The sequence below is a fragment of the Panthera uncia genome (assembly GCF_023721935.1).
Source record: "Panthera uncia isolate 11264 chromosome D3 unlocalized genomic scaffold, Puncia_PCG_1.0 HiC_scaffold_8, whole genome shotgun sequence".
Lineage (NCBI taxonomy): Eukaryota > Metazoa > Chordata > Mammalia > Carnivora > Felidae > Panthera > Panthera uncia.
Genome location: NW_026057586.1, coordinates 14113691 through 14139749, shown reverse-complemented (window position 1 = coordinate 14139749; position 26059 = coordinate 14113691). Strand labels below are relative to the sequence as shown.

Sequence of the window (26059 nt, the reverse complement as noted above, 5' to 3'; positions counted from 1 at the left end):
ATAATTCCCCGGTTCTTAGTGCTGTCACTACTATGAAAATTGCCTTTAAAAAAAAATTCCAAGACTCGGAGTGCCTGGGTGGCTCAATCAGTTAAGCAAGCATCAGACTTTGGCTCCTGTCATGGTCTCAGAGAGGGAAGCCTGCTTGGGATCCTGTCTCCCTCTCTCTCTGCCCTTCCCCCACTCATGCCCTCTCTCCCTCTCTGTCTCAAAAATAAATGAACATTTAAAAAAAAAAACTCACAAGACTCTTAATTGTTGAGAGAGAGAGAGAGAGAGAGGGAGAGGGAGAGAGAGAACGAACGAACCCTGCTGGGCTGTTTTAGTGAAAGCACTGGAAGGGGGAGCTTGGTAGTTCCGGAAAACCCAGGCCCCAGTGATGCATTTGCGGGGAGCCAGGCAGGTGCCACGTCCCCGTGTTGCAGGGTTGCCCTAAGGTGGAAGGTGAGCAGCTGTGTCTCTGTCTCCCGCAGGCAAGGCCCTGGTGGCCGTGGAGCCCGGCAACCGGACGGCCCCGCGGCGCTGCGCCTGCACGGCCGGCTACCACTGGAGCGCGGACTGTGACTGCTGTCGCCGCAACGCCGAGTGCGCCCCGGGCTTTGGCGCGCAGCACCCGGGTAGGGGTTTGGTTCGTGCGTCAGGCGGGCTCTCCCGCGGGGGCCGGAGCAGGCTCTGAGAGGTGTCTCTGCATCATTCCCGCTCCGAGGAAGCAGGTGGCACGGGAGTAGCTTGGGGGCCCCCTTGAGCAGGGCCAGGTTAACCTCGTCCAGGGAAATGTGGGTGCGGGGCGCTCCACCGAAGGCTCCATCCGGGACACCTTGGGATCCCCGCTTAGGCGGGCAGGGGTAGCGCAGACCCTTTTTAAAAATCTGGTGCAACCCCGCTTAGGCAGGCAGGGGTCCTCAGACCCTTTTTTAAAATCTGGTGCAACCCCTTAGAAGGCTTTTGAAAAACGATGCGCCCCTGGCATATTTTTAGGTTGGCAGCTAACATTTTTTTATTGCCAATGTAAAGAGTTGCTAAGGAATTAGTTTCCAAGGAATTATAACAGCAGTAACACTTTTAAAAATGGAATTCAGTGGCATCTAAACAGCATAGCAATTTGATAGCATCATCATCCTTTTAAAAATGCACTAATGGTCCTTCGCTCTTGGAAGTTTTACACAGTTCTTTTCCCTCCTCTGATTTGTATCCGTTTCACTTTCCCCATAGAATTTTATCCTAATGTATTTTTATGCTTGGAGGGCTTTTACGAATCACCTTTTCATAGACTTTCACATCACAAATGTACACAGATTAGAGATTGTAATTTTTAAAAATTTCCCGTGACTCAAGGTTCTAAGAGTTAAAAACACTTCTGGACTAAATTGTTATTACAGTTATTACCCGATTGTCAAAAATATATTTTGATATGATTGTAAAAACTTTATGAACTTAATGAGTGGAATTTTTCTTATTCTAATATTCATGGTTGGCTATTATTTATTGCTAAAATGCAACAGAATTCAACATTAATTCTATTTCCACCAAGTGCTGAGAAACTTGGTCCCATAAATCACTAAATGGCTAAGGAAACCTTCTGTTAGACAAGTATCCGTTCTTTCAACACTTTCTTAGTTATATGTCCAGGCCTCAGAATGGTGTGACATGAAAAGATGTCTGAGGTTTTTGAATGTTTATTTATTTTTAAGAGAGAGTGCGTGTGCACGCAAGCAGGGTAGGGGCAGAGAGAGAGGGAGACAGAAGATCTGAAGCAGGCTCGGTGCTGACACCACTGAGCCCCTTGTAGGGCTTGAACTCGCCAACAGCAAGATCATGACCTGAGCCAAAGTCAGACGCTCAACTGACTGAGCCACCAGGGTGCCCCTCAAAGGTATTTTTAATGATATCTCAGTTAAGAACTCAGTTGTGTTTTCAATTTTGTTAAAAGTAAAGAAATAGATATCTCCTTTAAAAAAAATTTTAATGTTTATTTATTTTATAGAGAGAGGGAGGGAGGGGCAGAGGGTGGGGGGGGGGGGGGGGGAGACGCAGAATCCAAAGCAGGCCCCAGGCTCCGAGCTGTCAGCACAGAGCCTGACGCAGGGCTCAAACTCACAAACTGTGAGATCATGACCTGAGCTGAAGGCCCACGCTTAACCGACTGAGCCACCCAGGTGCCCCAGAAATAGATATCTTCTTGACAGAAAAGTATTTCTTAGAGTTATTTACTGCCCTGACCTCTGGAAAGCACCCCAAAGCAGTTTTTTCAAGATGTAACAAATGATTCTTCATATCTGTTGATCTTTCGTTTAGAGGCAACTTGTTTTAACCCAGAAGACTTGGACAGGATTAGAAGAATTAAGATGCTATTCATTTCAATTCCTATGGAAGAAAATGTCCATCAGTCACACTGGTCCAGTCCGTCCTTTTTACCAAATGTATCAACTGAACCAGATGGGCTTTCTCTTGGAAAAAGTCTGACTTGATTTTTTTTTTTTTAATTATCAAAATAAATCTGGGGAACCTGGGTGGCTCAGTAGGTTAAGCATCTGACTTCGGCTTAGGTCAGGATCTCACGGTTTGTGAGTTCGAGCCCCGCGTCAGGTTCTGTGCTGACAGCTCGGAGCCTGGAGCCTACTTTGGATTCTGTGTCTCCTTCTCTCTCTGTCCCTTCCCCACTTGTGCTCTGTCTCTCTCTGTCCTTCAAAAACAAATAAATGTAAAAAAAAAAAAATTTTTTTTAATCTCTTTAAACAAATTGAAAAAAAAAAAATCTCCCTATGACAACCAACTCCCTTTTGAATTTGATTCTAAGACAAGGCCCAGAGCCTTCCCACAAGTTTGCCACCTGCATGAGAAAAGGTGCCTTTTCTTTGATGGGTGTTGTCTCCGCCATATTCCTTTGGAAATGGTGCTTTCTCTGAAAATAGGTGGAGGATGGAGGGGGTGAAGTGGGTGAATGAAAATCTCCCTCGTGCCCTACCTTGCAGTGTATTTGAATTCTGAACAACTCACCCTGGTCCCAGATACCCCATTCTGTTGTCACACTCACATTTTGCCCTCAACAGACAAGAAAAGGCAGACACTGAATGCAGGCGTTTTGCCATTACCGATATTTCGATTTGTTATGTTGTTTCGTTTTGTTTTGGCATCTCAGAGGTTTAGCACCAGAGCAGGATTTGGAGCGGGTAAGCAGCCTGCCTTCTTTTGTAAAGTGGGCAAAGTGTGATTGTGTCCAGGGAAAGAGGAAAGGAGAACCTATAGGATGCCTCTGGCAGGTCAGTTGTTTCAAATAGTAGATGTGAGAGTCCAGTGCTTGGGTTTAATGCCCTTAAAGCCAAGTGTGACTTGTAGCTCCTTAGGAAGTCTCTTTGTTTCTAAGGGTTACTCTTCTAGAGTGTGTTAATATTTTTCAAAGCTGTCTGAATTAATGTGAGCAACTAGATGTTAACTGGGCTTCTGTTAATATCATTTCAAAGTGAATCAAATTACTAGATTAGGGTATTATTAGATTAATTATTAATAATTACTTTTTTTTTTTTTAATTTCAGTCAGTTAACATATAGTGTAATAATGGTTGCAGGAGTGGAGCCCAGTGATTCATCTCTTACATTTCTCACCTAGTGCTCATTCCAATAAATGCCCTCGTTAATGCCCATCACCCATCCTCCCCCTCCCCCCCACCCCCCACCCCATCAGCCCTCAGTTTGTTCTCTGGATTTAAGAGTCTCTTATGTTTGCCTCCCTCTCTGTTTTTATCTTGTTTTTCCTTCCCTTCTCCTATGTTCATCTGTTGTGTTTCTTAAATTCCACATTTGAGTGAAATCATATGATATTTGTCTTTCTCTGACTTATTTCACTTAGCATAATACACTGTAGTTCCAACAACGTTGTAGCAAATGGCAGGATTTCATTCTTTTTGATTGCCCAGTGATATTCCACTGTATATATAAACCACATCTTCTTTATTCATTCATCAGTCGATGGACATTCAGGCTCTTTCTTAGTGTGGCTATTGTTGACAGTGTTGCTATGAACATTGGGATGCATGTGCCCCTTCAAATCGGCATTTTTGTATCCTTTGGGGTACCCTACTTATTGAGGCAATTACAGAAATCAAGAATGTACTTCCCATTTGACTTTGGACAAAGAAAGTGCAATTTATTATTTTAATGCCTTATTTATGAAAATAAATCACAGAAGTGCTTTCAAGCGTAAATTAACTGCTTTAAGAGTAAATTGTGATTTTGGCACTGATTGCCTGATTATGATATCACATAGTAGCCAATGTTCATTGATTGGTTGATTGGGGGAGGGGAGGGGAGCGCGGGGAGGAGCAGAGAGGGAGAAAGAATCCCAAGTAGGCTCCAGGCTGAGCGTGGCTCGAACCTACGACTCTGAGATCATGATCTGAGCCAAAATCAAAAGTCGATGCTTAACCAACTGAGCCACCCAGGCGCTCCACCAATGTGCTTCTTTATTGGAATTACCAAAGGGTCATCACGTGTCAGTTACAGTAAGGATAATAGACCTAGGAAATTGGAGATATTTCCTATTTTGATAACACAGTTGATGAGGAATGTTAGAGATCTGAAGAAGGCTTCCTAACCACAACCAATTTCTGCCTGAACTGCCATGGATTAAGGCAGGGGTCCAAACTCCATCCCACCACTGTGTTTGTGTAAATAGAGTTTTATTGGAACACAGCCATATCGTTGTTGTTGTTTTTTGTTGTTTTTTTTTTAACACATTGTCTATGGTATTTTCATGCTACAAGTAATTACAGAGATCAGAAGGCCTGCAAAGCCTAATATATTTACTGTATGGCCCTTTTTAGAAAACATTTGCTACCAACTCTTAGTTTAAGAGAAGGAGATCCGTAGGATCCGTAGGGTTTTTTGGGGAAGGGTTGCTTTTGTTTCTGTTTTTGTTAGAGAAAACCTTGTTACAAACATTCTAGTGTTCGGACTGGTAAGATTTAGCTGGTCAGGAGTCATGACAGGAAGTTTGCCTTAAAAGCTGTGAAAAGGCTGCCATCCTTTGTAGACAAAAACTGCTATGAACCCAAAAGGCTGAGAGGGGAGATCGGACAGGTGCCTGGTTAAAACAAGGCAGACAGCAGGCTCCCCACGTGACCAGGACAGCGGCTCTGAACAGCAAAGCATGAGTCCCTAACTCAGACGCTGACGTCAGTAGCCTGACAGTGAGCCAGTTACCTTTCTAAGGGCGGTTCTGGGACGCTGGGCCCTCTACAGCCAGGACGAACCAAAGCAATCGGCCGTAGGCGGTGACAGTGGGAGTGGGGAGGCTGGAGGCACTGGCGGGGCTCCTGATCTCGGGTCCTCGGGGCCATCAGCCTGGCCGATCTCTAAGTGTGCCTGTTTGTTTTGTTTGTTCTTTTGTCCATTTTGTTGACAGTGCAGCTCAACAAGGACACAGTGTGTGAGCCCTGCCTTGTGGGCTCCTTCTCAGATGCCTTCTCTTCCACAGAAAAATGCAAACCTTGGACCAAGTAAGTGACAACAGAGGAGCCAAGAGAGTTTGTTGATTTTATTTTATTTAAAAAAAAATTTTTTTTTAACATTTATTCATTTTTGAGAGAGAGAGCATGAGTGGGGAAGGGGCAGAGAGAGAAGGAGACACAATCCGAAGCAGGCTCCAGGCTCCGAGCTGTCGGCACAGAGCCCGACACAGGGCTCGAACTCACGGACTGTGAGATCACGACCTGAGCCGAAGTGTGAGGCTTAGCCAACTGAGCCACCCAGGTGCCCTGAGTTTGATTTTAAACTCCACCTGCACGGTCTTCAACTTGATGTGTGACAGGAGCTCTGTACTATTTAGATTCAGTTGGATCAAATCTTTGACTTCCAGTTGCAGCTTCTTTTTTCCTCTTTTCTAACCTTATTTACTTGAGAATGACTTATGATGTTTATTATCATTCCCTCGCTGCTCCCACGCTTCCCAGCTTCCCCACACCACCGGGGGTATATTTGCCCAGAGATGTGTGTGTGTGTGTGTGTGTGTGCATATGGAAGCCTCCTGTTCATGTAAATGTTTGCATACTCTACACATCTTGGGCTTCTTCACATAATATATGCTAACGGGAGCTCATTCCATGTTTGTTGACTTAGATCTTTGTGGCTTTTGGTCGCTAGTGTTTCACCATAGAGCTATACCATCATTTTATTTAATAATTTCCCTTTTGATAGCCATTTAAGTAGTTTCCAGTCTGTCACAGTAATAAATAATTCTCAGTGCATCATCTCGTGTATATATACTGTTTCGCACTTAATGCGTGTGTGTGTGTGTGTGTGTGTGTGTGCAGTGAAATTATATGTATATATAGTGGAATCCCTGGGTCCTTCCATTGTGTGCTTTTTATTGAATACTAATATAAATACATGTATTGAATCCTAAAAAATTCCCAATATAGTAATTCTCATTAGATATTTATTTTCTAATCCACTTACTCACGTTTTATGTTGAAAAAGATTTTTTGTGTTTTCAGCTTCAAAAAAGCATTCAGCAAAAGTTTATCACTCAGCCAAGGCCACTGAACCATTTGGCATCTTTACTGAAGACACCAATGCTCTTTTCCAGAGCACAGTCTCAGACTAGTTCTTAGAGAACCCTGGCAGTGGTTACTTTTGCTCATTCATTTGTCCACCCTTACAGTGTGTGACAGGCACTGGGGATTCCCGTGTGCAGGAAGACCTCAGTTTTTCTCCTGAAGGAGCTAGCAATCTAGTGGAGTAGAGCCTTGTGTAGCGTTGTTTTTTAAAAAACAAGAATATGAAACCGAGTACTTAACCAATTCTACCTCCACAGCTGTAGCGTTCTCGGAGAGACGGAAGTACGTCATGGGACCGATAAATCAGATGTGGTTTGCAGTTCTTCTCTGCCGTCTACAAAGCCACCAAATGGTATGTTTAAACAGAGCGGGTTGGTTGTAGATATGCCCAGTCTCGTCCGCTCTTCTAGATGTCTTCCAAAGTACATGCTGTGCCTGAAGGGGTTCACCTCAGTTTCATCCCATCTTATCTGTGGTCCCCCTTCACCTCCGTCGGTGTTCTAACTCGACATATGTTGTTTACTTGAAAATTTCCTGCTGGAATGGATGACTAATAAAATATTCATATATGCAAAAATAGAAAGAAAGAAACAAAGAAAGAAAAGAAAAAAGAAATGGAGCTATAAACATGAATTAAAATGCCCAAATATGGCAGGATAGTGGAGATCACGGTAAGGGTGTCTGTGGGAGATTTTGGTCACCAGCTAGAGTTAGAGTATCGCTATTGTTATATACGGCACGTTTTGTAGATCAAGTTAATTTTAAGTAGCTTAAGTGATCAAAGCTTGACAGAAAAGTTGACAGCTTTTGTCAACTGGATGCTGGTTACCAAGGGGAGTGACATGGGGCAGAGGTGGGTCCAGATATGGCAGCACTGGAGATGGCGCACACAGCAGGAAGACCCTCGTAATGAGGCAAGAGAACCCAGGCCACAGATTAATGGGGCTAATTAAGGGTTTAGGTTTGACATTTTGGGAAACAGGACGACACCTAAGCGTTCCGCACATGGAGTTAACACAGAGCAGCATTAAAAAAAGACCATTTTAAAGATAACATTGGAAACAACTGAGGGAATGAAAAGCTACAATTTTTTTTTAATGTTTGGGTTTTTTTTTGTTTTTTTTTTTTTTGAGAGAGAGAAAGACAGAGCACGAACGGGGGAGGGGCAGAGAGAGAGAGGGAGACACAGAATCCGAAGCAGGCTCCAGGCTCCGAGCTGTCAGCACAGAGCCCGACGCGGGGCTTGAACTCATGGGCTGTGAGATCATGACCTGAGCCGAAGTTGGACGCTCAACCGACTGAGCCACCCAGGCAACCCAAAAGCTACTCTTAACAAGACAGAAGGAAAGGAGAGGCGGGAGTCCTGGAAACCAGGGCATGTAAACCAAGAACCCATCATAAAAAGGTTCTAGTAATGAAGTGATCAAGAGGGATGGGAGAAATGGTTGTGTCACATTGTGTTGTAGATGACCTACCTGAAACACTTCGCAGGACAGCCATGGTTCTGTTCTCACGACCGGCAGAACCCTGGTGCCACGTTGTTCTTTGGAAAGAGATAGGATAAGGGGCTTCCTTTGGCCTCGGAGGCCGTCCAGCTGGAGGGAATGAGGTGTCGTTCTTGGTAAGCAAAGATGGATCTAGATGGCATGGTCAGCATGATTAGAGTTGTACTAAAATAGCAATGTTTAAAGACAGCCCTGGGCTGGCTTGCGGAGGGACGCCGGGCATGAGGCTGGCAGCAAAGTCACTTTCCCCCTTCCAGAGGTCAGCGTTCTCTGCATACCTGCCATCAGAGTTGGGGACTGTCCTTCTTCTCTGCTGTCAGACCAGCGTCCTCCACTCTGGGGTTTGATTCAAAGGGTTTTGTTTTTAAACAACAATTAAAATAACTAGAGAATGATATGAAACCATCTTTAACACCTTTTTCTTATTTTCTTCCAATACAGAATCCAAGATATACTTGCCCGGTTTAATTATTCTGCTTCTCTTCATATCTGTGGCATTAGTCGCTGCTGTCATCTTTGGTGTTTACTATAGGAAAAAAGGGAAAGCAGTAACAGGTATTGTATCTACACTGGTTTTTGAAAAGTAATCTTAAAGAAAGCAGATACCTTTCTAGGTTCAGGAACTGATGACTCTTAGGCTGTGTGTTCACGCAGGATAGATCATCAGGTGTGAATGAGTTGCCTTTTTCCAAGAATACCAACGTTTTTAAAAAATATTGAAAAAGTATTTTTTAATATTTATTTATTGTTGAGAGAGAGAGGTAAGTTGAGAGTGGGGGAGGGGCAGAGAAAGGGAGGCACAGAATCTGAAGCAGGTTCCAGGCTCCGAGCTGTCAGCACAGAGGCCTACACAGGGCTCGAACCCTGGAACCGTGAGATCATGACCTAAACTGAAGTCAGACACTTAACCAACTGAATCACCCAAAATATTTATTTTGAGATCGAGAGGGTGAGAGAGACAGAGCGAGCAGGGAAGGGGCAGAGAGAGAGGGAGAGAGTGAGAATCCCAAGCAGGTTCTGTGCTATCAGCGCAGAGCCCGATGTGGGGCTCAGTCTCGTGAACCGTGAGATCATGACCTGAGCCAAAATCAAGAGTCGGATGATTAACCAACTGAGCCACCAGGCGCCTCAAGAATACCAACATTTTTAACGCACCCACTTAAAATAGAGACAAATGTTCCAGTAAATGGCAGACATAAAGTTTTGACTGGAGTCTTACCTTGCAATATGAAAATGAAATTATGAAAATAAATTATCTTCTATTCAGTAAAATTTAGGTGCTTGTTCTTAGAATGAATAATCGGGTGTTACCTTGTAGCAACAGCAACCGATAGTGCCTTTTAGCCTCACATCACATTTGGCTTCTACACGACAAAGCTGAAAGAGTGTCATTTCTAAGAAAGGATTCCTTGAGCTATTTCTTCATGCTTTCGAGGTCAGATCTTCCTCTCTTGGAGCACCTGTTGTCCCGCCATCCTTTTTCCATTTTCAGTTGCTCGGGTGTTTGTCATATCCACCTCGGCTTGGCTGTGGTTCGATCAGTTCTCCTATATCACATGCATGGACTTCATGAAACCTCACATATCTTGCTGTTTCCATTAACGTCACGTTACTTAATGTAACACGGGGCAATCAAAAGTTTTTAAACAGGGAAGATGATGTTTGAAGATGCTTATGTTAAGCAGAGAGCAGTGTTCTGTTCTCTTACTGCCATATCTTCTCAGTGAGAAAGACGATGGGTCTACCAATTACCGAATGAAGGTTTAGAGCTGTTGGCTTTCCCTTCATCTGTTCATGGGGCACACGTTTTTTGGCTACCAGGGATGGGACTGGCACTGGGGGCTCGTTACCGAGCACCACAGTGAGACTGAGTGCTAAAAAGGGAAATTACAGAGCTGTAGGTGAGCAGATAACGGGGTCCTCTGACCTTGGGGCCAGCAAGGGTCTCCCAGAAGAGATACGGAGCTGAGATCTGAAGGCCAGTTGGCATTAGTTAAGGTTAGTGCCGCTGGAGCAGAAAGTCAGGACCAGCGTGAGATGGAACTGGACGGGGAGGGGTGGCCAGATGATGGAGCGCTGCAGGCTTGGGTTCGGAGTTTGCTCCTTATCCTTAGCAAAGAGCAGTGAAAACAGCCCTCTGGTTGTAGATGGAAAACAACTTTGGGGGTGCAGTAAGAGTGGATGCGGACATACAGTTAGGAGGGCTTTTGCAGTCATCTGGGAGAGAGATCATCTTAGTAATTATGAGTATCCCCTATGCGTACAAGTATCCTTTCTTAGTACCATTTGGGATTATCTAGTATTGATCCCTCCAAGGGAAGAGCTACAGGTTTCCTTTTATTTGGAGGAACTTTATATTTGTGTAATTTCAAAAATACAGAAAAGACGCGAAACTAATAACAAAGGTCATTGCAGTAACTGACACATATTGAATATTTATCCTGTGCCAGCACGCTTACGCATTTTACGCGCAGTCACGAAATCACAACGGCACCATAAGGCGGGTGCTGATATTTCTCCCGTTTCATGATGAGGAAACTGAGACTCAGAGAAGTGAAATGGACCGGACAAGGTCATGTAATAGGGAGCATTAGCTATTATCATGACCTGATTATCTTCTAATGGAGAATGGACAGCACCCCCCGCCCATCAAAGTCAGCGGAGGTGGGCTAAAATTTTATCTTTGTAGAACATAAATTCATAGGTTTTATGGACTCGGGGCCCGCTGGAGCTCAGGGGAGCCTGCCACAGCCTTCCGGCGTGCAATTTCCCTGTGTTGTACAGACATTGGAGTTAGGGTACTGGAAAGTCAGTGTCCCAGACCGGTGTCTTCTTTATTCCCCCCGCAGCGCCCAGCCCCACCCGCCCGTCCCTCTTCCCTCGTATCAAAGAAAACTTGCAAAGGGAAGGAGAACCCCTGAAGTCCTAACAGCCGCTCTGAGTGTGCCCAGAGGAATTTGGAAGAACGTTAGTGCATGATACTTGGGCTTTGCAGAGATCAGAAAGTTCTGGTTTTGGTAGGAAGAGTTTTTGAATTGGTTGATTTTTTTTTTTTTTTTTTTTTTTTTTTTAATGTTTTCACTCTCAGGAACTCTCACTGAAAAGACTTGCAGAGGACTGTGTTTAGAGATACACGCAGCTGACAGAGTGGTCAAGAATACTGAATTAGAGGAAATAATAATATGAAGTTCTTATCCTTACTTTGTTTTTCTAGCTAATTTGTGGCACTGGGTCAATGAGGCTTGCGGCCGCCTAAGTGGAAATAAGGTAAATTTAAAAGTCTTAAGTGTCTCCTTAACGTACTTTTAACAGTAGGCTGTTGACTACTAACATGTAGTCATGTTAGTACATCTAACTGTGGCGGTTAGTAGTCAAATGCCGAGCCCCGCTGGGAAAGGGGTACAGCCTGGAGGGACGGAGCCTCCAATCCCAGGATTGGTCGCTTACAGGATAAGCCAAAGCCCACACAGCTGCTCATCTAAATGCTGTTTTCTTTGCATTTCATGCCACGCATCATCTCTGTGCACATACATCAGTTATGTTGCTTTCTGGTGCCAGTCTTGATCGCCTAGGACAGATTCTGAGTAGGAAAGAGCTGCCATTTTCCTTTACTCCAGAGTGATTGAAAAGAGTTATTTTGGTAACTTTTAATTTTGATATATTCAAAATTATAGAAAAGCAGTGAGAATAGCACACAAAAAACTGCCACATGCCCTAAACTCAGACCCAGCAATTGCTTATACTTCATCATTGGCCGTCTGTCTGTGTGTGTATGTCTATGTGTGCTTTTATTCGTGGTCCATTTTAGAGTGAAAAGGCAGACATCATTCTCCTATACCTTTAAATGCTTCAGGGCGAATTTCCTAAGAGCAAGCACATTCTCTTACATAACCTTAGAACCTTTATCAAAATCAAGAAATGTAATAGTGTTACGAACTATTATCCACATGTGCTATTAATTATTAATATGTCTTCAATTACCTGATTCTGTCCCTTAAATCTATTGTCTTTAAGGCATGAAGAATATAAACTTTAAACCGGGAGCTCATCCTGATTCTCCCAATTCCAATCCCAATCCCAATCCCAATCCCAACACCACAGGATTCGTTTGGTCTTTCCCTTACCTGGATTTGAATCTCCCCTCTCCCATTCCCAACAGGATGAAATGTGGCTCCCGTTACTGTCAGTATATTTGCTCATTGGCTCAATGACGGAACACAGAGACAGTAGTTTCACAATTACTAAACTGTACCACAGCAAAAAACAAAGCTACTAGCTAGAATTCATTATTTGTTTACAGGTTTGTTTTTTTTTTTAATTTAGATTGAACGTATATGGACAAAACACTGTGTTCTAAAGTTGAGTTAGCCCTTTGCCTTATTTGGGTGTGAACGTGCTGTTCGTGGGAAATGCAGTTTGATTCATTGGTTTCTGGTTGGATTCCATTTTAGGGTTCTCCCCCACTGTAATTTTAAATAACACAGGCAAAGTACCCAGTGAGTGGTCCATCTGTACTTGTCACGGTGGAAATAATTACTATAAACCATTTTCAGCTGTGTTTAGCAGGAACATGTTCTAGTAAGTGTGGGCATTAATACCTGTGCCTTCTGAATTGAAATCTGCAGGAGTCCTCAGGCAACAATTTTAGCAGCACTCATATGGAAGCCTCTAGTCAGCGTGAAATTTGTGAAGGTGTCTTACTGCTGACTCTGGAAGAGAAGATGTTTCCCGAAGATATGTGCTGTCCAGACGGCATTGGCCTCTGTGGCGGTGTGTGCTCAGGGGGTGGTCCCTGTGCACAGGGAGAAGATGCTGGAATGCTCACCTTGGTCAGCGAGATTGAGGGGGACCCCTTCAGGCAGATGCCCACGGAAGACGAATATGTAGACAGGCCCTCCCAGACCCCAGACTCTTCACTGTCCCTCCCTCGGCCTGGCAGCAAATCCACACCCCCTTTCCCTGAGCCCCTGGAGGTGGGGGAGAATGACAGTTTAAGCCAGTGCTTCACTGGGACAGAGGGCTTGGTGGATTCTGAAAGCTGCAATTTCACGGAGCCCCCGTGCAGGACCGACTGGATTCCCATAGCCCCCGAAAAGTACTTGCAAAAAGAAGTGGAGGGTGGCAATTGCCCCCACTGGGCAGCCAGCCCCAGCTCTGCAGAGGGCTGCGCAGGCTGCAGAAACCCTCCCGGGGAGGACCGGGAACCCCTCACGCCTACCCCGAAAAGTGGACCTTTGCCCCAGTGCGCCTATGGCATGGGCCCCCCGCCTGAAGAAGCAGCCGACGGGACAGGCCAGCCCACGGACGGGGCCGACGTAAGGCTTCCCGGCTCGATGAGGGGAGGCCCGGGGTCTGGAAGCCCCTCCGGTGACCAGCCACCTGCATCTGGTAAGTGATTTTCCTGGTCCCTTCCTTCTGAGCTTTAAAAAAGGCCTGTTGCTTTATGCAGTGTTTGAAGGCAAGTGTCTCAGACCATTTGGGGAGGAAGGATGCTAACGTGGGGAAAATTTTGCTCGCACGTCTCCTCCTGATAGACCTCTTTGCAGGGTGGGTTTTGACCCCGTCCACACGTTGGGTTTGTGACGGGTGTGTGACTGTATCCTCCAGCCCCCGGGACTGTCTTCATTTACATATGCCTCACCGCCCGCCCCCGGCAGTGAGCCTCCCAAAGCAATGGCAGCATTGACCTCGGGACTGGCTGAAGTCAAGGCGTTCCCTCAGATTTCTGGGTTCTGTTTCTGTTTTTAAAGCAACCTACTCCTCAAAGCTCCAGAGAAAGCTTTTATAATTTTCAGGGGACAAACATTGTTTAGTTAATTCTTAATCAATTAATATTTATGGAGAGTATCTCGGTTCGATACCAAATTCACGATGCAGTATAAATGTCCTTTGATGCTTTATATGAGAAGCCCCTTTTACAGCCACTGCATATAATGTATTTATGGAACAAGGAGGATAATTTTACAGTTTAAAATCATGATAGAGACTTATCGTTGCATCACTGCTTGAGCACGAATAGCCCACCAATTACAATAACTTTTTCCCCAAGGCTGAGACGCCGTCTGTTTCATCATGTAGTTACAAGGAACCTTGCCGCTGGTAGTGTGAGCTCTGGGTTTTATCTACCACATGGGGGGTCAGGGATCTCTCTGAGAGTCTTCCGACAGCTATAGACACTTTCTCCAGAAAAATGAATAAGTGCACGTATACCATTTAAAGGGCTTCACAGGGGGTGCCTGGATGGCTTGGTCAGTTGAGCATCCGACTTTGGCTCAGGTCACAGTCTCACGGTGCGTGTGTTCGAGCCCCGCGTTGGGCTGTCTGCTGTCAGCACAGAGCCTGCTTGGGATCCTCGGTCCCCTTCTCTCTCTGCCCCTCCCCCGGTGGCTCTCTAAATAAACAAACAAACAGACTTAAAAAAAAAACATAAAGGGCGTCACAGACTCCTCCCACCCTCAAAAAGGAAAAGGAAAAAGGCCCATTCGTGGACCACCTGTATCCTAGGATGCCTTTTTCTTTTTCTTTCCTGCCTCTTTATTTAGACCACAAGCAGTACCAGCAGCTGGTCTTTGAATGATTTTATAACCCTGAGGTAGCTAGGTCCTACCCGAAACACAGAGTCTCTTCTGCCTCATGCTGGCGATGGCCCCTGGCTTATTTGATAGAAGAGTGTGCTTTAGTCTGTCTTCTAAGCTTTGTGGTTTTGCTGTAACTACACAAACTTCCTGAGGTGTAAATTCTATCATATCAATTCTCAGACTGAAAGGAGGAGATGCGTTTGGGGATATTTTCAAAGAACCGATGTGTTCTTCCTTCAGAAGACCTCAACGTTAAGATTTTAAGGAATTTCCATAACTGAAAGTTGGGCTCTACTCTTCGTTTGTATGATTCGACTTCTTTTTTTAGTGGTTAATTTTCTTCCTATCGGTCATAGAGACATACGAAACACTAGCATTTTGGACTGTGGGGAGCTGGGAAACCAAAGCTGAGTGTGGCCGTGGCCATGTCTTAGTAAGACTGCCACTGTGTGAACAACTTCAGCAACTGTTGGAAGAAGAGTTGGTCGAATTTGTTTATTTTTTTTTTAAGTTTATTTATTGGGGGGGGGGGATGCAAGTGGAGGAGGGGCAAAGGGGAGAGAGAGAGAATCCCAAGCCTTCCCAGGCTCTGTCAGTGCAGAGCCTGACGCAGGGCTCGAACTCCCGAACCGTGAGATCATGACCTGAGCCAAAGTCGGATGTTTAACTGACTGAGCCACCCAGGCGCCCCATGTTGGCCGAACTTAAAGAGAGATTTTTTTCTTAGTGTCACAAAGCCAAAAGCTAGATCTGTGGTCTCCTGTAAAGAGTTAAAACAATGCCCTAGTCTGGTTTTTATTATCATTTCTTTTCTCCAGCACTAAACAGCTAGGCATAGAGGAAAGAAAAAAAAAAAAGCGTGTCATCAACTAAGTGCTGTTAATTTGCAGAAAGTTTACACTGCTTTCTCTCTGTTCATCTGGTGCTTAGCCATGCAAAACATCCGTGAGAGCCCGCGTGTGGATGCCAGCAAGAGGGCCAAGTTCATTCTAGCCCGAGGAGAAGCAGCAGCCAGACTGATTTTTGAGGCTGTGCTATTCTCTCCATAATTGCTTCTGCATGAACACGCCTTCTGGTTTCTGGTCAAAATAGCACTTCCTCATTATTGCTTTTTTTTTTTTTTTTTTTTAAGATTGTCATAATGTACGTTCTATATAATGTGTGAAAGAATGGAGCTTGAGTGAAAAATCAGAGGGAGGTCTATTTGTATTTGATCTCCTGAAAGCCACTGTGCTCTCGAGGACTTGAAGGAGGTGGCTTTTTTTTTTTTTATTGGGTGTTAGATTTTTAGGTGTGGGTTTTAATGTTTTAAACTTCCGGAGGCGCCTGGGTGGGTCAGTTGGTTGAGCGTCCGACTGTTGGTTTTGGCTCAGGTCACGATCTCACGGTCATGAGGTTGAGACCTGCATGGGGCTCTGTGGCGAGCATGGAACCTGCTTCAGATTCTCTCTCTTCCTCTGCCCCTTTCCCCATTTGCACGCTGTCTCTTTCTCGCTCTCTCTCAAAAATAATAATGTAAAAAAACTTGCAACCAAATCAAGTGGTTTCTGGAAACAATGACATGATTGGGTACTTCCTCAGTAGGGGCGGGGGGAGTATCTCCTTCACACCCAGCATCCCTTGGGAGCGCATGATGGTTCTCCAAACAGTTCTACAAGCATAACTTTTAAAAATAATATCCAACGTTAAGGCTATTTTCTCAATGTTATAATTCTTTCTTTTTAATGTTTATTATTTTGAGAGACAGAGGCACAGCACGATGGGGGAGGGGCAGAGAGAGAGGGAGACACAGAACCCGAAGCAGGCTCCAGGCTCCGAGCCGGCAGCACAGAGCCCGATGTGGGGCTCGAACCCACAAACCATGAGGTCATGACCTGAGCCGAAGTCGGACGCTCAACCGACTGAGCCACCCAGGCGCCCCTCAGTGTTGTAACTCTTAGAGAACGGTGAGAATTGTTAGCAAAGACCCATAAGGGGAACACATACATTTGGTTATGTCTTCTATAACCACTTCTTAATTTACATCTTAAATTACTATCCTGATGACGTAATGGTGGTTACCTTGGTTACAAATCCTTTCACCTGGAGTTTGGAGAATTCTCACTGTGTCTAGAAAATTATTTCCTGTGGAAGAAAGAATAATGTGTCTGCAGTGACTGGTGACTTGTTTTTGGCCCCTGAAATCACTTACTTGGTTCGGCCACTTTTGAGCTGGAAACCGTTGTTTATTTACAGGGCCCACAGTGATTATTAATGACCACCAGCTACGTATTGATTTTTCTGTCATATCTTTATTGACAGTCTACTGAGCCACAGAGACTTAGGAAAGCTTGCCAAGCAAGTAGGGATTGAGGTGAAGGAGTGGACAACTGAAGAAATCAGTAACTTGAGATCACAGCCTGCTCTCTCCTTCCCCCGCTCACCCACCTCGGTTCTGGCCAAAGCCAGCCCCTTTTAGTACGAACACCCCTCACTCTCCTCTTCTGTGCTTCTGTTAGTGCCAGCCACCCCGCCCGTGCACTGGCCCTTTTTCCAGACCGCCCACTCCTCCTGTCCTTCCAGGTCTCAGCTCAGATGCCACTTCTGGGCAGAGAGGGCAGGCGTGCTGCCTGCACGGCCCCTTCTGTGCGCTTTCTGTCCTTCTCGCTGAGCCCGGCACCCCCACACCTTTATCAACGAGCAGTCTCTAGACAGCCGCACCATTCAGTGGGAATTTCCATGAGCTTTGCCACACCTGATCTTTCCAGTTTCTCCCAAGGTGACTTAGTCACGGTGTGTCCGTCTCATTCATTCATTCAGCCAGTCATGAGTAACTAGAGAACAAGAGACCATGTTTGTTTATTCCCTAAACTCACTCTCCACCTCCTACTTCTTCAGTCTGTCCTGGGGAGCGGGAGGCCAGGCAGGGGACGGAAGGCATTAGCTATCCTGGACAGACCTCAGTGTCCTGGGTAGAGGAGCCAAAGGTGAGCTGGTTCATGCAAATGGCACAGACACACCAAGGCCAATTCCTGGGAGCCAAGGGCACTGGAAGATGAAGGGGCACTTGCCCGTTTCTCCCATCCCTGGGTCCCCCTCTCTTGACATGACTATTCTTGACCATCCATTTCCACCCGGAAAGGACAAATAAAGGCTTTCCTACCTCAATTTTCTTCCCTTTCCCTCCACTCCCCCCAGGCAATGGACAGTGCTCTATTTTATTTATTTATTTATTTATTTATTTATTTATTTATTTGAGAGAGAGAGAGAGAGAGAGAGAGAGAGAGAGAGAGAATAAGCGAGGAAGGGGCAGAGAGAGAGGGAGACACAGAATCTGAAGCAGGCTCCAGGCTCTGAGTGGTCAGCACAGAGCCAGGCACTGGGCTCAAACCCAAGAACTGCAAGATCATGACCTGAGCCAAAGTTGGACGCTTAACTGACTGAGCCACCCAGGGGCCCCCAGTGGACAATGCTCTGTTTCTAACTTTCTTTTCTCTCCTGTTGGAATGCCGTCCACTAGCTTGGGTTTCACTTTTAGCTAAGTACTATAAGGGCAAGTATTAGGTCAGTGAGTCTGTAAGTTAAAAATGACATTTTATGATTTGGTTATTGGGCAATATTCATTGATACTAGAAGTCAATGCGTTATTTCAAAATATATGAAAAATTTGTTCCCTGTATACTTGAATTCACTCCTGCTTGCTGTCTCTCTGTTCTGATGGGGCTCGCTCTGGAAGAGTTTCATTCGTAAGCCATTCTAACTAACTTTCGAGCATGATTCAGAATGGAACTATTAAATACTGGTTCCCTGCCCTTATCATCATATACTCCACTCCTTCCAAATGCCTAAAACAGAGCTTACATTTCCATAAAAAGGAAAATCACATGAGAAGCATATGGGTTAAGTATAAAATAAGATTTTTAAAAATTCCAAAAGAACTCCGTGTAGCCTGGGTAGTTTGAGTGTATTTGTGTATATTTTTAGTTCTGTTCCTTGGAAGAAAATCTGCATGACAATTGGGTGGTATTATTTGCTATAGTTCTTCTGATTCAGTATTCATACGTTATGCATTTTAAACAACATGATAAGCTTTTGAGAAGAGTATGTATTACCTTGCTTAAAAATGTGAATTCTGCCAGAAATTGAGTTCTTAAAATGAAGCTTGTTTTCTCTGCCCAAGAAATAGAAATTCCATGGAGTTGGCCATTGGGATGCATGGACTTATTAAAGTGTAGACATCTTTCTGATCATGGTGGGACACTTCATTTGGCCTTTGTTTCTGTTGACTTCAGTGCTATTTTTAGCTCTCAGGTTACCTGGAAAATCTGCTAGTTAAGTCACATGAAATATTAATCTTAACTGAACCAATCCATGTTTAATGTTAGAAATTCTTTGAAATTTCTAATTTAATAAAAATCATCATGTCATTCTGGCTCCCAAATCCCACTTTTAGGTAGCTTGAAATACAATTCCCAGTCTCCCTGTGTTGAGAGACGAGTAGACTATTAAAAAAATTTTTTTTTAATGTTTATTTATTTTTGAGAGAGAGAGCATAAGTGAGGGAGGGTCAGAGAGAGAGGGAGACACAGAATCCGAAGCAGGCTCCAGGCTCCGAGCTGTCAGCACAGAACCCAACGTGGGGCTGGAACTCATGACCCACGAGATCATGACCCGAGCCAAAGTAGGACACTTAGCCGACTGAGCCAGCCAGGTGTGGTGAGTAGACTATTGTGACATCCTGATTATCTGTTATGAAGCCTAGACCTTAAACCGCCGCACTGCTGCTTTACGTGGGGTCTGCGCAGCAAGTGATGCCTATCATGGCCTAGGAGTCCCCTCCCTTCTGCCAGTTGTCTCAGGAGCTGCTGTTTTCACAATCGCCGCTTCTTTTGTGAGGGAAGCTCTTTCTCTCCCATGCCTCCAACCCCATCTTTGTCCTCAAGTGACATGAAGTTACAGTCACTGCCGGGGGCAGCCTAGCAGGGGAAAGCTGTCGGAAAGGCAGCTGAGGAAAGTTAAGGAAGGTGGGGAGGGACCCTTGCTTTGCTTGTTATCCTGGAGGCTCAGTAGAAACGAAGTCTCAGGCCTTTGTGAGGCATCTTGGATAAGCCTCATCTACGCCATGCTTCCCTTGTTACATTTTCTTTTTTTTAATGTTTATTTATTTTGAGGGGGGGAGAGAGAGAGTGCGAGAGTACAAGCGGGGAAGGGGCAGAGAGAGAGAGAGAGAGAGAGAGAGAGAGAGAGAGAGAGAATCCTAAGCAGACTCCCGCTAACTGCACACTGTGCCGTCAGCACAGAGCCTGTGGCGGGGTCCATCCTGTGAACTGTGAGATCGTGACCTGAGCTGAAATCAAGAGTCAGACTCTGAGCCACACAGGCGCCCTCCCTTTTCATATTTCCCTTAGCTACCAACAAGGGCTGCGTCCCCCTCTAAGAGCAGAACAATCTGGGGCTTTCCTTGGCACTCACTGGAAAGAGCTACCCCTTCAGGGGCCGCTATCAACTGCAGAAGCCACGGCAACCATGCTGAAAAGGAGGCCCCTCAGCACCCACGTGATCAGGCAGCTTGCTGCCATGGCGACCTGCTAACTCGCCATCACAGGGCCTTGCCCTCTCTGGTCAGCTTGCATAACCCTATATTTATTTATTTTTTTATTTTTTTAAACATTTATTTATTTTTGAGACAGAGAGAGACAGAGCATGAACAGGGGAGGGTCAGAGAGAGGGAGACACAGAATCTGAAACAGGCTCCAGGCTCTGAGCTGTCAGCACAGAGCCCAACGCGGGGCTCGAACTCACGGACCGCGAGATCGTGACCTGAGCCGAAGTCGGCCGCTTAACCTTCTGGGCCACCCAGGCGCCCCTTGCATAACCCTATACAACCTCTGGGACCTGAAAGGAAGAAAACGCATTTTAAGGAATGATTGCTATTGAGAAGAACAGTTCAGGACTGAGGTGTATTACAGGATAAGGATATTACCAGCTCCTTCTAAATTGACCTTGATCGACTCTCGTGCTACAGGCAGGTCTTAGCGGACTTGGGTGAGGAGAAACGAGACCATGGGGGTTTAGTGTAGAACTATACCGATGAGTCTTCAAACCAGTGACAGCCGTCATGATGAATTATTTCAGTGAAGAAAACAGAAGTTGGTTAGATTTCTAGAGGGAAGTTCCCTCTCCGTCTTCAGGACATGTTGAGATCCTCCAACAAGACAGGGATGGAAAATAACATCACCGCCTGGCACATTGCACCAATCCGTTTCCCTGCGAGGTGCACACGCACAGACACTACGTTCCAGGGGTAGTGATGCCATCCGCGCACCTGAGCCTGGTTCTCTCTTTCCCAGGGATTTTCAGACCCATCATCTCATTGGACCCTTGTGCCGTCCTGCGGGTATTCATGCGTTCATTCTTTCGTTTAACAGGTATTGTGTGCTGCTCCGTGCGGCCGCACCCTGCCAGGCTGGCAGGGCTTGAAACTTGATTCTCATTTCACAAACTGAGCAGGCCGAAATCTGGAGAGGTGTTAGGTGGCTTGTCCCGAATCCCACAGGTAGGGAGGGCTGAGCGGAACAAGACCGGAAGCTTCCAGACCCCTGCTCTCTCCTCTGTCCCTCCCCACTGCTCACTCTCTTGTACTCAGGCAGCCACTGACACCTCATTACTTTAGTCACCAGTTGGCCCCTTCTGCTCTTCAGGGACCACGGCACCGGGATGACACTGACATAATTAGATGCCAGGCAGGTGAGTCCGTATCAGGAGGAGCCATGAGGAAAGAAGGCCGTTTGGCAGTTGCCATCCTGGAGGCAGTGTTAGCAGAGGGGGAAAGCAAACCTGGAATGCTCACACACAGGGCAGCTGCGAGCTGGTGGGCACAGAGCAGCCCGCCCGGCACGGAGGGAGCACTCAGAAATTCTGGATTTGGGGTGTTGTTCCCATCACTGTGGTTACCATGGAAACATATCATGGGATCCATATTTTAGTGGCACCAGAAGATAGCCTCTGCAGCTTAGTGTCTTACTAAACATTTAGTTCTTTATCGGTACAGAAAATTAGATTCACGAACACTTCAGCAATATTGAAAGATGGCCAACCTACAGGATGTCACCTCCAAAAAGAGTGAAGCTAAACGAAAGCATCTGTGTAGGGGAAAAACCCAGGGTAATACTTTTTTTAAGTGTATTTATTTTTTGAGAGAGAGAGAGAGCACATGCATGGGGGAGGGACAGAGAGAGAGGGAGGGAGAGAATCCCAAGCAGGTTCAGCACTATCCGCGCAGAGCCTGATGTGGGGCTCAAACTCATGAACCATGAGATCGTTACCTGGGCGGAAATCAAGAGTCAGATGCTTAACCGACTGGGCCACACAGGTGCTCACCACCACCCCCCAGAGCAATACTTTCAAGGGCTGCCTGCCAGGTCAGGACCCACTACATAATTTCCAGAACCCACTGGAAAATGAAAACACGAGGTGTCCGTGTGCAGAAATTAACAAGAAATTCAAGATGATGACCGTAGAGCAGTAATCCCGGCGTGGCCTCCTGAGTGCGGGGCCCCACCTAGCTGCACAGGTCACATGCCCGTGAAGATGGCTGTGATGCCACGTATTGTCATTGAGAAATCAGTAAAGCTTTTTAAGGAAGTTGAGTCTGTACCAGTTTACTACTCTCAAAAAAGTCAGCGTGGATGAAACGGGCTGGGACTCAACCGACGGTGGTTTTTGTCATTAATTATACCTTGGGTAAAGGAGAAAAAAAAAAAACCACATGTGAAGAATAAAATTGTTTGAGAATCTCATACTCATTCTAGATAACTTTTCTTTACATCCTAATTGTTAGGAATTTACAGGTCTTGTCCACCTCCCCCACCCTGTCCCCACCTCCCCTCAAAGAATAATATTCTTGATCCGGCCTATGAATCAAAGAATTCTGAAATGTGTAAATGTATCTTGGGCAAAAGGATTTGAGTTCTATTTTGGAAAAAGAGAGGGGAAGGGAAGGAGGAAGGGAAAGAAAAAAGAATACAGCTCCTATATCAAAGATATTGTTTGCCATGAGGCAATTGGCATGGGATAAAATTCTTAGTGTGAATAATTAAACAGGATCTTGATGTACAAGACGATAAAACACGGGCTTTTACTAGAGCTCTGACAAGATGAAGATTCTGACAAGGAAGAAGGTAAACAACAGTGGATTCATGATGATGATTTGTTGGAAAATAAAATTTAAAATGAGGGAGAAATTGTATATACCATGACCTAAGTAGATAAATCTCAGTATGAAGACGGTGAAGATGGGAGATTAAATTCAAAACCATAAATCAATCACACAGTGGTTAGCGATGCCCTCTGTGTAGTTTTACGTTATAAGGACGAACAAGAGCATCACCCAGTCACTGACATTGTCACAACAGACTAGAGGAGCTGTACTGGGAAAATCATACTTTTTAAAAACTTAATTTTTTTTTAAAGGAGAGCACAAACTGAGGAGAGGGACAGAGGGAGAGAGAGAATCTCAAGCAGGCTCCACACTCAGCAGAGAGCCTGATGCGACGCTCGATCCCATGACCCTGGGATCTTGACCTGAGCCGAAATCCAGAGTCAAACACCCAACTGACTGAGCCATCCCGGGCACCCCTCTTGAATATCTTTTTATTTTTATTTATTTTTAAATTTTTTTTTAATGTTTATTTATTTTTGAGAGAGAGAGAGAGAGAGAGAGAGAGAGCGAGCATGAGTGGGGGAGGAGCAGAGAGACAGAGAGGGAGGCACAGAATCCGAAGCAGGCTCCAGGCTCTGAGCTGTCAGCACAGAGCCCGATGTGGGGCTCGAACTCACCAGCTGTGAGATCATGACCTGAGCTGAAGTCGGACGCTCAACCGACTGAGCCACCCAGGCGCCCCTTGAATATCTTTTTAAATTTAAAACATAGAACTTAACGTTCACGCTATTTTTAGTAAAGGCCATATGTATTGGGTGTTGATAGTTTCCTGAGACTTTTTTACATGAACCTCACAATCTTAATTTCCACTCTCTATGTCTTTAGGGTGGAATGAGAAATTACAGCCATTTGCAAAACAAATGTGAGTGCGAGATCCTTTTGCATGTTTCGTGTGTTTCGTTTTGTTTCTTTTCTCCACAGTTCTCTTTCCCACACCACCGCACCAATTCAGCAGTTTGTTGAAGCTGTCTCTTGTCTCGAGTCCTCTTATTTGGGTCCTTGCAAAGCAGTCACTTGGGTTTTTACAGAAACATTTCCCCCCTTTTTTTTTATTAAAAATTTTTAATGTTTTTTTTTAATTTTTTTAACGTTTATTTGTTTTTGAGACAGAGAGAGACAGAGCATGAACGGGGGAGGAGCAGAGAGAGAGGGAGACACAGAATCGGAAGCAGGCTCCAGGCTCCGAGCCATCGGCCCAGAGCCCGACGCGGGGCTCGAACTCACGGACCGTGAGATCATGACCTGAGCCGAAGTCGGACACGTAACCGACCGAGCCACCCAGGCGCCCCTTTAATGTTTATTTTTGAGAGAGAGACAGAGTGCGAGTAGGGGAGGGCCAGAGGGAGGGAGAGACACAGAATCCAAAGCAGGCTCCAGGCTCTGAGCTGTCAGCACAGCACCTGACGTGGGGCTCGAACCTGTGAACCACAAGATCATGACCTGAGCCGAAGTCGGACGCTTCACCAGCTGAGTCATCCAGGCGCCCCAAACTTTCCCCTTTTTATCACACTTAGATTTTACCACTTCACAAAATAGTTAATAACATTTACTAATGAGTTCAGCTGGTAAAAACAGAACTGAGAACCACCTTGGTAGCTGGTGGGAGCAGAAAGGCATAGACGTACTAGAAAGGAGACTGCTAGCTTAGAGTACAGTGTATGTTCTGAGCACCTGTTGGGATATTTCAGAGGAAATGGAGAACGCGGAGCCATCCAGCTAGCTGGTGAATGGGAATACTAGCTGGCCGCCCCCGTGTTGCTTGGGGGGTTATTAGGCAAATAAATCCCCACCACTACCTATCTTGCAATATATACTGCATACAACTGCCTGTGGGAGAAATAGCATGAGTCCTAGATCTTCAGATTTGTTGCTCACATTTTATTTTCTTTTAAGTTTTTACTTATTTTTTGAGAGAGAGAGAGAGCGCAAGCAGGGGAGGGGCAGAGAGAGAGAGAGAGAGAGAGAGAGAGAGAATCCCAAGCAGGCCCTGTGCTTCAAGTATGGAGCCCAGTGCAGGACTTGAACTCCAGAACCGTGAGATCATGACCTAAACAGAAATCAAGAGCTGGTCACTCGACCGACTGAGCCACCCAGGCGTCCTAAGTTGCCCACATTTTAAATCTTATCGTTTCATGGGTCACTGGGCCTCCATTTCAGCTTCCCTGGAGGTATCTTATGGGTAGAGGGAAGGCTCCCCAAAGGGATTCCCTGTAAGCTGTTGGTATTTTAGACCCTCCAAAACAAGCCTTCCAAATTTGAGGAAAATCTCTTCTTGTGGAGTGGTGATAGAAGGTTAATGTGTATAAATTGTTATGAAGCTGGGTCACAGTAGAGGAAAAAAAAAAAAAAAGAGGAAGTTAACAGTGAGGAGCTATTTTGCTGTTCACCTCTCTGTCAGAATGAAAGATTTTGTTTTTGATACTGAGTGTTGGGACATTTCTGCATCTACTTGGTTTATGGCACTTCTTTTCACCTGGGACATTTCTAGCTATCAGTCTTTAAATAGAAGAATAATAGGGGTAGCAAGTTTCCTAACATTTGTTGAACTTTCCATTTTCCAAAAGGCCCATGAATTAAAGACTGGCCAAATCCAGTCACCCACAAAGAAGTGATATAGAGCCCCCCCACCCCACCCCCACCCCAGGACAAAACACTCCTCAGGCTTCCGAGGAAAGAATGATTTACAGGATTTGTTTTTCTCCATTTTCGTCTTCTGAATCTCTTTTGTTCCAGGAGTTAAAAACGAAGTGTTAAGGAAACGGATTTAACCTAAATCAGTTAAATACTAAATCATGCTAAATACTGAGCCTGGGTGGCCCCCTGGCCCTCCAAGGCTGAACTGTCAGGGACCTGCGTGGAAGGTACAAAAAGCGATGACAACTGGTCAGAGGGGAGGCTGGGCTGAAGTGGGCTCGGGGTCCTATCTGGCAATGACCTTTCCTCCTGCCCTGCGTACCCCTCCTGACGCGCTGGACCTGGCCAGGCCACTGGCTGTTTGCTGCAGGTAGATCATGCACACGCGTTCCTAGGTAGCAGCTGCACCTGTGAGTCGACCTCCCAGCTGTGCTCTCAGCAAGCTGAGTCCCACGTGGCAAACGACGACTGGAGCGTGGCCTGTGGTCTCGCCGCTCTCCTCTCTGCCCCTCCTTCTTCCGCCGCAGTCAGGCCTGCTGAGATGAAAAATGATGGAGCCCCTCGGAGTGTCAGATGCGCGTTAGAGACG

At 45.6% G+C, this 26059-nt stretch overlaps 1 protein-coding gene across 3 annotated transcripts in view; it reads left to right on the top strand.

The window, feature by feature from the left end:
• Positions 1 to 26059, top strand: part of TNFRSF11A (TNF receptor superfamily member 11a) — a 65948-nt gene that overhangs the window by 28052 nt on the left and 11837 nt on the right. For 2 of the 3 annotated variants that reach the window (XM_049619774.1, XM_049619773.1), the window contains 6 exons: positions 474 to 617; positions 5401 to 5494; positions 6811 to 6905; positions 8500 to 8613; positions 11273 to 11325; positions 12684 to 13446. In XM_049619774.1, the coding sequence (XP_049475731.1) occupies positions 474 to 617; positions 5401 to 5494; positions 6811 to 6905; positions 8500 to 8613; positions 11273 to 11325; positions 12684 to 13446 (1263 nt within the window). The remainder of the gene's footprint in view (positions 1 to 473; positions 618 to 5400; positions 5495 to 6810; positions 6906 to 8499; positions 8614 to 11272; positions 11326 to 12683; positions 13447 to 26059) is intronic. The other variant, XM_049619775.1, reaches the window with a different exon arrangement.